Source organism: Pempheris klunzingeri, chromosome 10 (assembly GCF_042242105.1).
Source record: "Pempheris klunzingeri isolate RE-2024b chromosome 10, fPemKlu1.hap1, whole genome shotgun sequence".
NCBI classification, from domain to species: Eukaryota; Metazoa; Chordata; class Actinopteri; order Acropomatiformes; family Pempheridae; genus Pempheris; species Pempheris klunzingeri.
In genome coordinates this window covers 10,036,989-10,053,371 of record NC_092021.1, presented here as the reverse complement: position 1 = coordinate 10,053,371, position 16,383 = coordinate 10,036,989, and the positions used below count along the sequence as shown (strand labels likewise).

The 16,383-nt window shown below is 39.3% G+C and overlaps 1 protein-coding gene across 1 annotated transcript in view; it reads left to right on the top strand.

Moving 5' to 3' along the window:
* pth2ra (parathyroid hormone 2 receptor a) overlaps window positions 1–9,235 on the top strand; it is a 42,281-nt gene extending 33,046 nt beyond the window's left edge. The window contains exons 11-13 of the mRNA XM_070838023.1: window positions 2,711–2,849; window positions 6,912–6,953; window positions 8,855–9,235. Of these exons, the coding sequence (XP_070694124.1) occupies window positions 2,711–2,849; window positions 6,912–6,953; window positions 8,855–9,235 (562 nt within the window). The remainder of the gene's footprint in view (window positions 1–2,710; window positions 2,850–6,911; window positions 6,954–8,854) is intronic.
* The last annotated feature ends 7,148 nt before the right edge of the window (window positions 9,236–16,383 follow it).

Here is a 16,383-nt window from a genome sequence, read left to right as displayed (position 1 = left end):
TGTGTAAGATACAGACATTGTAATTACATTGTATTTTGTAAGAAGAGTATTGTATTGAATGCTGGTAGCAAGGTTGCTTTGTGTAGATGAGCAGACTATCAGTCAGAAAAGATGATAGGCAAAGAAAATTCATTGCAAAAGGTCACCGTCCTCTTCACAGGAGCAATTTTGACAACCATAACAACCCACATCTGTATGATGAAATGTAAATTGCCTGAAACTACACTGTAAGCATTCATTCAAAATATTTGCAACAGAATTGCAGCGATTCTCAACAGGTTGTTATGTTCGGAGAAATCATTCAGCACTAGCCAGCACTAAATTGTCACATGCATCTGAATTTAAATTCACTATTTGCATAATAAATGTTGTCAGTCGAATAATGGAAACATTATTTCAACCAGGCCACAACACTAAATACCTGCATGCATTTTATTGATTTACGGGGCTGAAATAAACGCTATAAATAAAGAATAGTAAAAGGTGCAGCCTAGTTGGCGAGTACAGCAATCCAAGATGCAATTTGCAGTCGGTGTCAATGCTTTTAGCAATTACAATAGACATTTTTAGCAATCCCTGGTAAGCAGTTTGAAGGCGTGTGATTAAAATTCAGAAGAACATATTTGGTTTGTCTGTTTAAAATTATTTTAAGTAGTATATTCATGTTACATGAGTAACCATACTCCTGGATTCCTACATTTTATGTAATCTTTTCAATACTTTTGCAATAACATAAGCCACTACATGCAATAATGCTCATTCTGAGACCTCAACTTTGAGTGCAGCGCTGGCTGGAGCTATGAAAAGTTTTCATTTTCAACTTAGATACTTGAACTATCATATTGCTGGTAACTAGGTTTAAACAATATCAAATATCTATCTCAGTGCTTGTAAGTGGTATTCACAGTCAGTGCTTCCTTTCCCTTTACTTTCTTTTGTTGGTATCTCGACTTCACATAAATGTGTCAATGTATGAAATGGCACATTCTCTCTTCTACGTACCTCTTACATGATGAAGCTTAGCTGAACTTTCAGGGAGAGTAGATATTGCAATTCTTTCTATGGACAAACACAAAAAACACCGTTTTCCCCGTCAGGCATCATCACATTTATCAGGATGATTACATCTCTGAGCTGGTGCTTGATCTGATCCAGATGGTCTTCATAAATTTAAAGAATTAAATGCAGCCCACTGCATCATCTCCTCTGAGCTTTAGCTGCACCTGTTTGATGGCACTGACACTGTTTGCTTGTAAATCAGTTGGCCAGGATGGCTCACAGGTGAACATTGCCCGTTTGTAATGCTCATCGGTTTGAGATATTGCTCAAAAGGATCTCACACGTAACACTTCTTCCCTCCTCCAGTGTGATAACATTGTATTCTGAATGTCTGATTCAAATATCTGCCACTTCTTGATTAAGATGTGTGTCAGATTTGGTTATCTCTGACTGAGTAAAGGCTTGCTGGACACCTTGATATCTTATGCAGCAATGTTTATTGATGCCCCACGGAGGAGAACCGAGACAACAGCCCTCAGTGTGAACACAGCCTGATGCCACTTCAGTTCTGAAGGCTGCTTCCCGTGATCAGTGTTTTAGCCCCTGCAAGGCATGCCAAAATAACTACATGCCGAAATGTAGTCATTCAACATGTACCACAGATATGTGTGAGTGGTCCATCGGTGCTCTGAACTCTAAACAGGGAACTATGACCATTCATGTTGCCCCAGATCATGTTGTGTGAATTTCCAGGTCACCATCAGCACATTTCTCCGACAGTCTATCTTACAATGTCACTCCTTATCCAGAGGGTGCCTTTGACAGGGCTAAGACAGAGACAGGGCTTCTCAACTTTAAGTTTCACATTTTGCCTGAATGACATCTCTGCCTGAACCTGGAGAGGGAAAATTCCCCCATATAAATGTAGATTAACTAACTGAAGTCTGACTGAAGTTGGCAAACAAAAGCTTTTCCTATGTTCTGGTAAATAGAAACTCTATGATGCAGTTCCCCAGATATAAAGCCTGAACAATGAGCTGAAAAAATGTCTAGTAGCCACAGAGCTGAGGAAACAGTACAATTATGTTCCCTGCAGGAAAAGTTTAAAATCTTGAAAATCTTGAAATGAAAGACTGGGGGGGATAAAAATTGTCACTGATCTGAACATCTTGAGTGTTAGAATTCATTAATCCAGATACCTTAAAACTAATATGCTGCAGCAAATGTTGTTGCTTTCATTCTCAACAAAGAAAGCTACATTTCAGTTCATTGAAGTTAATACTTTTTTGAAGTTATGCCATGACATGCCATGTCAAACTGCATATTTTCCAACCACAAATACTGTATATATATCAAGACAGGTTTCAAATTAGCAAACAGCCACTATGTGACCACTGTTGTTTCCACTTAATTACATTTTGTTATTCATTTTTTCATCAGTTGTTCTTAAAATAACCTATTTTTCAGTGAAATGCACTCTTATAATCATCTTCATTAATAAACAATACATTCTGCCAAAGACATGTTAATATCACAACTTTATTGTTCAATGTATAATGAAAAAATAAATAAATAAAAGACATGCCATTATTCAATGATTATTATTCTCAAATCCTGATATTGGCATTAGCCACGAAAATAGAAAGCAGCTAGGGTCTGCTCTGTATACATATCTACGTCAATGTGTGTGTTTGTGTGTGTGTCTCCGTAGGAAACTGGCGAAGTCCACCCTTGTTTTAGTGCTGGTGTTTGGCATCCACTACATCATCTTTGTTGGGATGCGTCACACATTTGAGGGACCGAGCTGGGAGGTCCGCATGTACTGTGAGCTGTTCTTCAACTCCTTTCAGGTACTTTCTGACCCTTTAATCGTGTAATGTATGCTGAACGTTTTGCATCAAATCCTATGTCAGTATAACACTGTAGTTCCTGATGCATTGTGTGAAAATCTTTTTACTGTGCTGGTGAACACAACTTAAAACACTTCAACAAGGAAACCTTTCAAAGTCAGCACAGTAACTCCTCCACCACCATTAACACACACACACAACTACATGCACACAAACACACACAAATGAACTTGAAACTATTTTGTTAACACACATACACCAGTGGTCTGAGTCGTCCCTGTCTCCTACTATGGGTTGTTTCATTGTAACCTAACCACTAACAAACTCTAATCTTCTATAAATGAATGTGGGTGCCAGAGTGAAGACTGCACACATTATTCAGTGAAGCAGCTTGATAATAAGATTGATTTTGTGTCATAACTCAGCTCTGTCTATATTTAAATGAGCAATTTCAAAATGTGTGGCCATACCCTTTCCTACGTATCAACTAAAATTGGACTTCATAATCAGAATTACTTTTGACCTTTGCGTATAAAATGTTCAGTACGTTTTTCTGCCTATAGTATGTAATTGTGTACCTATAATTGCAATAAGCTATCGTAATTGATTTTATGTAAAGACTGAATCAGGAAATGAGAAAATCAAATGTCACTACAGGAGACATAAAAAAGGCACTAATTCTCTTCTCACTTCATGGAAAATTCCATTTGGAGAAAACACGTCTGACTGACATGTAGAATTTGTGTATGTTTTGTCAATGGTAGTCTTTTGCAAGTGTCATTAGTTACTAGTATGCTCTATATAATTTTAGGCACTTCTCATTGTTTAGTTTATATATTTATTTTTAATCCTTGGCAACTAAACATTGTCCATTGAGTCATTAGCTAAGATAATATGTATTTTTTATATTTACCATGGTCCCATTTCCCAGGCTGGCTGTTAAAAGATCTTTACTGTTATCCGTCTGTGGTAGTTCAACAGTTGGTTTAATAATAAAATGAGAATCAACAGCCTTACTTCCACTTTCTTGCCCCTCGGTGGACACCGTAGATTCCTTTGTGCTCGCCTGTCCCAGCTGGAGCCCCATCCGTCGTACCTCCACACAGCTCGTCCCATTTAACTCCGATCATGCCAACTGCATCTGGCACAGCTTCAAAAACATCCTCACCCGTCGTGGTGCTCTTTAGCCTGCTAACATCAAGCAGCTCCTCCGTAATGCAGAAGTGATCTTCATTAGTTATTAGCTGTGCTCTCATCGCACACCACGTCTGAAACTTTCTACACTCACTTTCTCTCTTACGTTTCCTTAATTCCGCCATTTTGGGTCACCTGTAGCACATTTCTTCTTCTATTACTCATTTTATAGAAAAGCTGCCTCGTTCAAGACAGTTACTCCACCTAGCGGTGAGACTAAGAAGTACAATACAGTCCAGTGCAAGTTCCATGTGTGTGGGCCTTATTACAATACATTTTTAGAATTTCCTGCAGGCCAATGAAAATCGGCCCGCTGGCCGTAGTTTGGACACCCCTGGTTTAGAGCATCAGCGCCAATGATAAAAGTTGACACAGTTTAAGGGAATGGTATCCTATTTATTTTAGGGGCATTTTTCATTATACTTTATTATTATATTATATTTTTATATTTTATTCTCATAAAAGCCAGACAGCAATTGTTACGCCCCTGAAAACGGGGAGAGATAATCACAGTGATAACTTGTCGTTTCCTCCATGAGGACTTTTGTTCGAATGAATAATCACATATAAACACTGTTTACAGGCTACATAACAGGATGAATGCACTGCCTTACATACCCTCTGTAATCTTTAAACAGGATTCTTGTGAGACATCACTTATGTTCTCTACAGTTTCTGCTCTATAATATGTAGCTTTAGCTCAATAAACTCTCGCAAACATTATGAAAAGTTTTTAAATAAATAACATAACTGGGTGAAGATCATTTGACATTTGAGTATCTTATGACTACAAGTGAATTTACAAGATGGGAGTGGCTTTGGAGGGAGGGGGTGAGATAATATGAAATCTTTTATAGATTAAATGAAATGACTGTTAATCAGTTTTTAAAGGAGCAGAGACTCCAGCGTGGAACAGTGTACCAGTGTAGTGGATAGAAATCAAAAAAGATGTACCTGATATGATTGATGCTTGTGGGATGATATCTGTCATTATTGAATGGGTGACTCATGCATAATTATGTGCAGATGTTTTTTTTTTAATTAGAAACTGCAGAGCGCTCATAATTTTGTATGAGCAACTTTATTTTTGATGTGCATATAAATGTCTGCTAATTTAAATAAGTTACAGCAAAAACGAGAAAAATCGTTTGAACATTTAACACAAATGAAAGGGTTTTTGTTATTTTGCAGATGCCTGTGGGAGTGCACATCTGCCAGCAAAGGCCAAAAAATTACTCTGTGTTTGCATTTGTAATGCTGGCCAGAGACAAAACAAAAACACTTTTATGCCAAAGTGAGGACCGAAATTGCACTGAGCCACCTAATGAGCTAAAAAAACCCAACCCTCAGCTGCATCACTTCATGTTCTCAGCATGACCGCATTTGTTTGAAACCACATTATTACCAGACAGACAACTGCAAAAATGTGGGATGTGACTGATGAATGCATCCTTGCATCTGTGTGAAAATAACACATAAAACATAGGCAGACACAGGCAGCAGTTTTCAAAAACAGCTGAAATATAAGCAAAGTACATTTCATTACAGGTGTCCATGGATCACCTTTGATTTCAATATCTACCGCCTTTACAGAGAAACAAAATTCTATTAATTTATTGATTTATGGACTAATTTTGTTGATGACACACATACTTTAGTCTGAACCTGAATATACAAATGCCAGGAGGCCTAAATAAATGGAAGAGGGCCCACAACAGTGCTTGTGATGGAAATAAGTGAAAAAAAGAATGGAGATCCATATACATGATGGAATCGATGCTCTCTGACATAACTTTAAAAGCACTGAAATGAAAAAGAGCCTGGAATAACACAGCCAAATTTAAGAGCAATAATGAATCCAGACATAAGAAAGAGCCCCAATCTGTTGTCAGCAGAGTTTGGTTATTTATCTGGTGTCTTTTACCCAACAAATATAAAGCACCTACAGATAAGAACCATGTGTGCCTTCATGAAAAGATCATAATGCAAACTGATGCTCAGACTGACACTTATTAAAAAAATTAATGATTCCTTGGAGGGTAGGGTGTTCCTTTCCTGTACATTCAATATTAACAAATAAGTAAATTATACACTTTATGAAAGAGTAAAACTTGAACCACAACCCAATGAAATGAAAGATTATAAAACACAGAGTGTTGCAGGTTAAGTTAGCAGGTGCTGAGCACTACGTGAAGCTGGATCAAACTACTGGGAGGCCCAGAGGCTATAATCATCTACTGGCCCACCAATTATCCTGCAGTTTGTCCCACTCTCTTTTCTATGCTAGAGTGTTACCTGACCCCAGGTTTACCCTGTGATGAATAATCAAAACTTAGCTGGATTTTGACATCCAATTAGGTAATTGAGCAGAACCAGCAGTCACTTGATATTGCTCTTTGGTGCTGCATATTTCCACATTTTCTATTAAATTAGCACAGTAGTATCCAAACTTTTCATCCATGTATGGACTTGGAACATGAGCAGCTTAATTTCAGAGATCGTCTGGTTGTCTCTCACCAGCAAAGATGTACAGCAAGGCGTTCACTCACACACACACACACACACACACATGCATGCAAAAACATGGGCGCACACCTTCCTATCTTCCCATAAATCCGTCACTTTTACAAGGACAATGTGTCTCTCCCTCATATCTGGAAGCAGAAATACGAGGTGAATCAGGTGAGAACAGAAAGCCATTTCATCTGTCTCTTTCTCTTTTTTGAGGCGAGTTTGGTGACCTGGAACATCCTCATGGTCTTCATCTGGGAGTCAATAACATTTGTACTGTACTCAGATAAGAATGATATGTGCAGTCTATGACGTTTGCGTGAGCTCACAACTTGTATGTTGATCTCTGCCTTTCAGGGTTTCTTTGTGTCCATTATCTATTGCTACTGCAACGGAGAGGTGAGTAGATTTTTTTTTTTTCCCCAAAGGGTACTGATCATACTGAGGAAGCATAAACTATGCAAAACTAAAATAGAACACAATAAAATAAATTAGTTTGGTGTCATACTAATCATGGCCATTGAAAATGGTGGGATTACTTGAGTGACATAACTGAGGAGCAGGCTGAAAAAGTAAAAAGTGGCACTTTATAATGGTTATTTCTTGCCCGCTCCAAAAAGTTGTGATGCAAAGTGCTGTCATTATATCAGTCAATCCCGCTCTGTTTCCCCCCCATTACCTTAAACACTACTTTACACTACACACCCTTTCAACTGCCAGGGGAAAAATCTCTATACTTATATGCTTTTTCTCTCTTGCCTTTTATGATCCACACTTAATCCTGTGGAGCACTTCTGTCATCCTTGAGGGCCTTTTGGAGTGACAACAACCCCTCGAACTTACAAACACCAAATGAGTCAAGTGATGTGAACAGCTGTCAGTCAATACTTAAAATTGACACCACACTCAACAGCTCAACTCTCAACAAGCTGCTCTCAATGCATTGCTTCAGCCGTATGGCCCACACATAGAGAGTACTGTCAAGTCTTTCATCAGCCTGTCAGCAGAGAACACTTGGCAGCTGTGTGCGGAGAACAAGCTGACAGTGATAGAGGTGACAAATGCATGTGATTCTGGAAAAAGCAAACATCTAGCAAGTTCAAAACCATGATATTATTTCTCAGGAATTGGTGGAGACCAAACCAGAGCCAGGAGGTGAGTGAATGTTGGACTTACATTAGTCACATGGCTAAAGTCATGAGCCCAGCGGGACGCTTTTGCTGCTCTGCGATTGCTAGAAGGCAGCTGTTTGAAACCCTGTAACCCTGTTTTCCAGGTCAAGAGTTCATAGCCTGGGTTATCATTAAAAAAATGCTGGTATAAAAAAAATTAGAATAAGATAGAGCAATAATTCTTTTTGCATATAAAACCCGAGGAGTTACACTTTCATATCACGCATTCAACATGTCCCAGAGCACTGTTTCCTTCCACTAATGTGTTTGCAGAATTCCAGAATAAAGCGTACACAACAAAAATGTTATAATGTAGACCGCGGGTATTCGCTGCGCTTCCTACGTTGGAATACACGTCATCACGTCGTGAGCATGAACTATCGCATGGTTTTCTTATTTAGAAAAATATGTGTAAAGAAAAACGATTTCCAGTTGTTTATGGTTTATTGCACATCACACTGTCAAATAGAAATCTAAGCACCTTGTATATACTGTATACATTCATACCCTGTCATAATCACCTACCTGTATATGAAGTAACCTGTTAAAATAATCATTCCATATTTATTCCAGCATGTTTGCACTCTGCACCATTGTACTATTGTTTATTCTTGTTCTCAGTTTTCATTGTTGTTTTTTCTTATGTATATTGTCTTTTAATGTATATACACTGTTGCCCATAAAGTTGAAATAATTGTTCAATACCCCCAATTTTGTTAAAGCCTGAATACACAGTTTGCAAAGGTTAATCGTGGTTTAAGTTTCACTGTGATATGTTTGGAAGAGTTTGATCAGTAAAGTTGAGAAGATATACACTTTATTTATCAGGAATAAATCACATTGTCACAATCATTTCATGAGAAGAGGTAAAAAAAACATTTTATTCCAACTTTATGGGCAACAGTGTATTTATATCTTTGCATAGTAGTTGAATGTTTAGCTTTGTTGTCCTTGTTTTTTGCTGTATGTCTATTTCTGTGCTGCAAGCAACAGAAAACCCTGAGTCACATACACACATATACATTACCGATAAAGCCATATTGATTTGCTGATTAACATTTTGTCATAATACTTTGACCTGGCTAAATTACTGTTCCGATCCTACTGTTGTTCTTCCCATCCCCACAGGTCCAGACAGAGATAAAGAAAACATGGACCCGCTGGAACCTCGCCTTTGAGTGGGACAGCCTGATGGTCTGCGGTCGCTACCGTTACGGCTCCGTCGTTGTTGGCCTCAACAACAACAGCACCAGCAGCCACTCCCACCTGGCAGGGGCCGGCCCTTCCACACGCTCCACCACACTTGTTTCAAGCCGTGCTTATCACAGCACAGGTCCCCCCATGATCAGCATGCACGCCAACCTCCCAGGATACGTGATCAGTAACTCAGACCCATCCATACCTGAGGAACCCGAGGACAGCGGCCCTAAGCGGGTGGATGACATCTCGCTGAAGGAAAATCTGCCTGTTGTCAGTGCAACAGCTGATGATGAGGAGGAAACTGTGTAGCTGTCATTTAATGTCAAAACATGCAGTGGAGACTGATGAAAAAGTTTTTAAGTGGAGTTTCCTAAATTGAGTTTGTTTAATACGTCTGTTTACCTGCTCATTACCCCGCTAAATGTTATTGATCGCTAATGGAAACTGTTTGCGTATGGACACATTTGCAGCAGACAGGGGGTGTTAGGTGTCAAAAGATGAGAAGCAACTTACTCAACAAGAAAACACATTTAAAATTATGTTTCAGCCTTGGCAGTCTGAGTGAGCTGTTACGTGTGGCTGCTCATACTCATACTGAAGATAATCATGTCACCTTCAGAAAGAGAAATGAAATACAAATATCTGCAGACGGGACTAAAATTATTTAGTAAAGAAATAATTTTTTTCAGGTAAGGCAAAAGAAAATTACCTGTAATGGGAATTGTGCTGTTAAGTAGACTGTGGTGGGCTGACTTTGTGGAAATGTATTCACCGTTTCCACATCTCCTGGAATGAAGAGACTTGACAAAGGATGTTTACTGAATTTGAACACACAGTAGGTCATTGTCTGTCATGTTCTCCACATGTGCCAAACTATACAAAACATTTACCGCCATTTACAGCACTCTAGCATTCCTGCTGGCTTTGGTGCAGTTCCAGTAAAAGGAAAACATTCAGTGTCATTGTGAACTAATGTTAATTCTTGTACAGTCAGACTGCTTTGTGAAGAATGCTGCATTTTGGGTGGAGAGACTTTGTTGAATACAGCGAAAAGCAGAACTGAAGGCACGGCAGCATATTTTTTATTTGTAACTTTGACAATGATGCTGAAGTTGGCGCCTCATTCTGCATTTTAGGGGAAAGTAAAGCCAAACTTACATTACTGAGCAAGTGATCCTCCATTTTTTGGACCGCTAACTGTTGTGAAAGCGTGTTAGACATTTCAGATAAAGGCTTGACACTGTCTGGAAGCAAATTTTTTTTCTATTTGTAAAACTGCAAAAAAGATCCAGATCAGTCTAAGCATAAGTATTGCATTTTCACAAATATAAATATAAGTATATAAGAACATGAGAATTGACACAGACATTAGTGCATACAGTTTCATGACATATCAAATGTCATATAAAGCATTAAGCATAAAAATCATGATTTTTTACTACCAAACAACGAGCTATGAGGGTTTTGCATCTGCTTTGTTTGTGCATGTTTGTTAGTGCATTATATGCAGTGCTTGTCACAAAATGTGAATGTTTATTTTACACGTGCCTCTCCTGATCCAGCAGAAGCTTGAAAAAACTGACTTGAAAGGATCTTTTTAATCTCGTCTATCCATGTGCTAAATGCATTTGGCTGTTTCTCTCTGATATTTTTTGTCTCTCTCTCCTTCTGCCTCCATGTGCCCTCCCTCCCCACTTCCCTGTTAACTGCTGATAAATGTTTACTGTTTTCAAAAATAACCTGTTCAGCTGCTCTTTGATTTCCCAGATACCCTGGATTCAGTTTACCTTAAAAAAAAAGTGCCAGGGACATGTCAAATATTTGAGTCAAAATGACCCAAGAGTCATGAAACTCAAATTAAATGTTTTCATGCCCTTCATGTGAAGTGTGACCTCAAAACCCCAAACTACATAAAAAATGTGAAGCCTTTACAATAATGCAGTTCAGATTCCTACATAACACACTGTACCATATTGTAACACTTTAGCGGAATGCAGGGGCTGAAGGTGGCTACCCTCTGCAAAATAGGAGGAATTCATCTGCAAAGTTGTACTATTTACACATTGTTAACCAGTTATATTACAGACAGAAGTATATGGAGTGTGTTTGCTAGAGTGAGGTACCTGAAAGAGGCTAGAGGTGGTTGGTATGTTTGGTGGTTTGAGCAGCAAGCTGCCAGTGATGGCGCTGATGATGGTGACAATGGCGTGGAAACATTTTCTGATACAAACATTTGTAAGACAAGTGGAGCTAGATAAGAGGGGATGATGGTTGAACAAACTGAGCCGGCCATGGCATTGAGATGAAGCTGTAGATCAAGCACAAGTAGATATGAGGCCAGAGCAACCTGCAGAGTCACTGCTCTTTGCTTGGCTGAGTGTAGGAATAAAAGGCAGCTTAAAGGTAAATTAGGTCAGGATTACAGAATAGTGTTACCTGTCAGAAGGCCCGGACCGGAGTTAGAGGGTGTTTGAAGTCGTCGGGACAGGAGATGTGTTATTCATACATAAACCTGGGCTGGCTACTTGTTAAACTGCAATGAGTGAGGTGGTTTAAGTTGTTGGAAGGCGCCTTTGAGGGAGCAGGGCTGAGTAATGGAAAGTAATGATCGCTTCTTTGTTCAGACATACTGTATGTCATTATACAGGTCAAACTACAGGATCACTTATTGTACAGAACTGCCCAGTTTGCCCAAAACAAACAAGGCAGGTTAGTTTGCAGCGTGGTGTGTGTGAAGAAATATTTTTTCCATTGTCCATTACAGACATAAATCAAGTGCAAGACAAGATTATAATAAGGGTTATGCTGTGTCATGAACTCAGCTGTAATTTGTTGCATGAGGGTTTAATTTTAAAGCATGTTACAGGATCTGTTTGTGTTACACATGAACAAAAGATTTTAGGAGCAAGAGTACTTCTCTCCCCCACTTTGTTGTCCACTACATTTCAAAGACACACTCCTCCGCTCTAGTCATTGAGTTGTTAATTGCAGCCCAGCCACAGAAAAGAGAGGCAGAGCACCCACACTCAAACAAGTACGCGGTCATACAAACAGGACCTGCCTGCCTGAATTTGCATTAAAGAATCACAGCTCAGCGCAGTGGTGGCCAATTAACCGCTAGAAGTTATGATGTGTGTGCTTAATTTGAAGCCAGTAGCCAAGACAGTTTGTTTTTTTAGTTGCCAAGTTAGCAACTACAGTATATGAAGGAATTGTCAGACTTGGGGTTTCCTTTTCATGCTGATCAAGTCAACACTAAAGCGCAATCAGTCTACACAGTAGGTGATCAGATCCTGGTAAGAAAATTTGAAGCAATGTCATTAGTATTATTATGATAATTACTATTATTATTAAGAGGAAGCTTATGTGAGATCAGAAGTGTGTTTCGAGACGACTCCTGAAGGTGTAGTGGGAGAGAATCAGATGGAGGGAGGAAATTAATTTCATAACTTGGGGACAGAGAAGACTCTGTCTCCATAACGCTTAGTCCTGGATCTCTGGAAAGACAGAGGTCTTTGCTCAGATGTCCTCAGCTGGAGAAGGAGATAATTCTGAGTCCGATACGAATCCACAATTTCTTGCATGTGGTTTAATAGAGGGGGCCAAAGGGCCAAGTTGAGGAGAAATTATGTTGCTCAAATGCTGTGGCCCAAATGAAATAACTGCATGTCATTTGCATAACAGTGAAACGAAATGTTGTGTTTTTGAATAATGTGGCCTAGTGGAAGGAAGTAGATAGTGTGGTACGTTGAGAGGAGACCACAGGATGTTGAGGCAGAGAGATTCCCTCCCATTGGTACAACCAGTCAGGATGGAAAGATATGCAACGTCAAAGGCTGCAGTTAAATCTTGGAGCAGGAGGACAAAGCAGTTATTTGAGTCAGCAGCTACAAGGAGGTCATTAGTTATTTTCAGTAGCACAGATTCAATACTGTAGCAGGCTTAGAAATCAGACAGGTAGTTTTAAAAATTGCAATGTTATGCCAGGTAGTATACAGTTGATTATAAGTTGGTTATAAACTACTTTTTTAAGGATTTTAGAAAGAAAGGTGAGTTTGGAGACTGGTCGGTAATTATTGAGGCCTGAAGTATCTAGATTCAGTCTTTTTTTAAGTGACCGGACTACTGTGTGTCTGAAAGATGCATGATTTGGGGAGTAACGATTGATAACTGAAAAAATGGTGGGGCCAATGGTGCCAATAACTTCTTTGACGAGTTTAGTTGGGATAATGTTGAAAGAACAGGTGGAGGTTTTCATAGAAGATTTCATGATGAAGTCCTGGTAAAGTGATAGAATACAGGGAATTATAGGGCCACTGTATTATCGGAGATAACAGACAGGCTATTTACGAATGGATTAATACAAGCACTGATAAATACTTTGTCTCAAATCAGGAGATCAGAGAATTCACTGATAAAATGTGGCCTCAAATCTGATAAAACTTTTAACAGGAGCCCTACCAATGAATTTATGGTAGAGGAGACCATTTTTGAAATTGTATGTGTGGATTCCCTCATGGTGGCATAGGCTGTCTCAGGCAGTCTGACAGGCATTTCACAGGCTAACTAGTACATAGTCAATGTTTGCAGCGAGCAACGTTGCCCTGTGCAGGTATGGATGAAGTCCATCTGTACAGTTGGACGTGGTTCCAGAACAATTGAGCCCAGTTTCATTCGAGCTGCACTGCATTCTCCTTTCAGCCAGGTGTCCAATGATAGTAAAAAGAAAAAACGGCCACAAACCTGCCCAAGCGACGGGATTGGACCAGAAATCATGATGTGTTTTCCAGTGTCTTCTAAGGCAGAGCTGAGCTGCTAAAAGTCTGCATGGAGTTATGACTGTTGTTGGCTGATATCATTTGATCCCACATGGATAACCAGGGTGGAGCAGTCCAAGGACAGTTGAAGGAAAGAAGGACATATGTGCATTCTTGGCTCTGATGCTCCTCACTGTGGATCCTCCAAGAATCAGCGTTGTGGGTGTAGGCAGAGAGGGAGATTGTGGCGGAGGTGGTGGGAGATCTGTGTGATGATGTCAGTCATGTTGACAGTTAAAGTTCAGACATATGTAAGAGCAGACATATGTAACTTCTATGTGGTCCATTCAGGAGCACCCCAGGGTTTTGTGAGTTCACCTCGACTTCTCACACTTTACACAGAGGACTGTAAAGGCAAAAAAATACCAAACAGACTCACATATTGAAATTTTAATATATTATCAATCCAAAGAGGACACAAAAAATAATTTCTAGTTGTCCTGTGATCTCATATCTTCCACCTGTTACTGTCCAGAACATGCAGATTGGACAAATTTCCTCCTGTAAATACTTGGGCATCTCTGTGGACGCTACTTTATCCTGAAGTTTTCTGCAGTATGAAATAAGTGCGTGGTTCAACCGTCTGCTGTAGTATTTAAATGTTGCATTTTTGTTAGAAATGTGTGAAAGTGAATGTCTCGGAAGACAAATTTCAGAAGCATGTTCTAATGATAAAGTGAGATCAAATCAAATATGTTGGCACAAAATAAGGGGAAATTGTCTTGTTGACTTGTTGACTCAAATTTCATAAAACAAAAAATGAAAACTATTACCATACGACGAGTTTGAGATGCCAATGAGTACTCCTGCCAGCCCTCTCTGATGACCTCTGATGTCTACTATTAAGCCTGTCCATTATAAACATAATAACCTGGCCTTCAGTAGGCCTAGAGCAATAGTTTATAGATAAACATTTACATGATGAATACCAAGTGCCAGTACCTATGTCAGCCCAGGGTCACCCCAAAACAGTCATGTGGTTATATTACTGTTTTGCCTTTGCCATTTGCAAATTAATGTAGTCCATTTGGAGATGGCATCTTACTGTTTTCACCTTTCGTAGGTGAACGTAATACAGCTTCTTAAGGAACATATACATTACGTGTGACATTCAGTTGTATATAATCAAATCTGACTTGTGGCTTGCTCACTTGTACTGTGGAGGCAGAAGGACTCCTGGTAACGGTTACAAACAGAAAGGAATAGGCAGGCAGAAATCAACAAACAAGGTGAAAAGTCTATTGCAGCAGAGATTTTATGTTTCAACGAAGAAGAGCTATGCATAACAATGGTCAGGATACTTGGAGAGGCAGGAGAACTGAACAAGGTCAGATTTGGGCACACGCGTAATAGACCTTTTTCACAGCAGACATTGTGACTTGTCAAAGCAGGTCAACTCTCGGTGTGACCATGACAGAGTGTTGGAATTAATTTGGTGTGCCCGAACACCTAAGCCTGATTTGCAGGGAGGGAGTACTTTCATCTATAAAACATTGCCTACTGCAGCTTTGCTAAATATGAAATAATGAATGAAGTGTACGAGAGGGATCCGGCAGTTATGTAAGAGAGTTATAGACAAGAGAGAATGGAGTACAGCTTTGAGTAAATGGTGCTCAGCTTCACCATTAACCTACATAATTAGTTATCTAATAGTCTTGTCAGAGATTTACATAACCCAGTCCCATTAACACAGTGAGTACATGCATTAGGTTTGAAGACAAGGTTAAAAGATTTCCACTGATTGTTTAATAGAATGAGGTTTAATGTATCACTGATGAATTGTTTTCATTTAGCACCTTTCTGAAGAACATTTTAGCAAGGTGAATAGAGCTGGTTGATGCTTGGACTATAGCATCCTCTCCTCCAGGAACACTCACTGCTGTTATCCAGTATAAGTGAGAACAAATCAAGTTACATACTAATTTAACACCCTAATTTAACCCACTGCTTGCACAACATATATTCAGAAATGATCAATCCAGCCTCAGGCTCCATGGAAGTTTAGATATCTTTAAAATTTGAACACAGAGTGTTTCCATGCATTTATCCTCATTTAGAGATGTCTGGTAAACCACCTCAACTGGTGGTTTTATCAACCTGAATTGTGATTTATGCCTTCAGATACACAATTGCACATCTGCAAACAAAGGTTGATGAAGTGTTTGTTGAGGCGTCAGCAGTACAATTCTATGAGGCTCTCTTTTGAATCTTGACCATGAGAAAAAGCCAACATCTGGAGTTTTCCTTTTGGAAACAGCATGATAAAATCCTACGTGTCAACAGAGGGACTTGGATCCTACGGCTGAATTAATCCCCTGTACTATAAAACCAAAAAAAGAACGGCATATGGCACAGTGTGTAAATAAGAGAAAAACAAATAATTGTCAACTTTAGGGAACTCAAAACACTGCCTAAAGTGACAAAACAATAATCAAAATTTACATGTTCTCTAAAGCAGCATGGCTGGCTGGTTTCCAACTAAAACCAAGCCCTGCAATGAGCTTTAATTGCCATGTTGTTGGCAGGTCTCCAATCATAACCCTCTAATTTGCTGCAATTACTTCACCTTCTGATGTAATTAGTTTCTTTTTGCAGTGGCCTTATTTTATCTCCACCTGAAGTAGATGGAGTGATGAATCA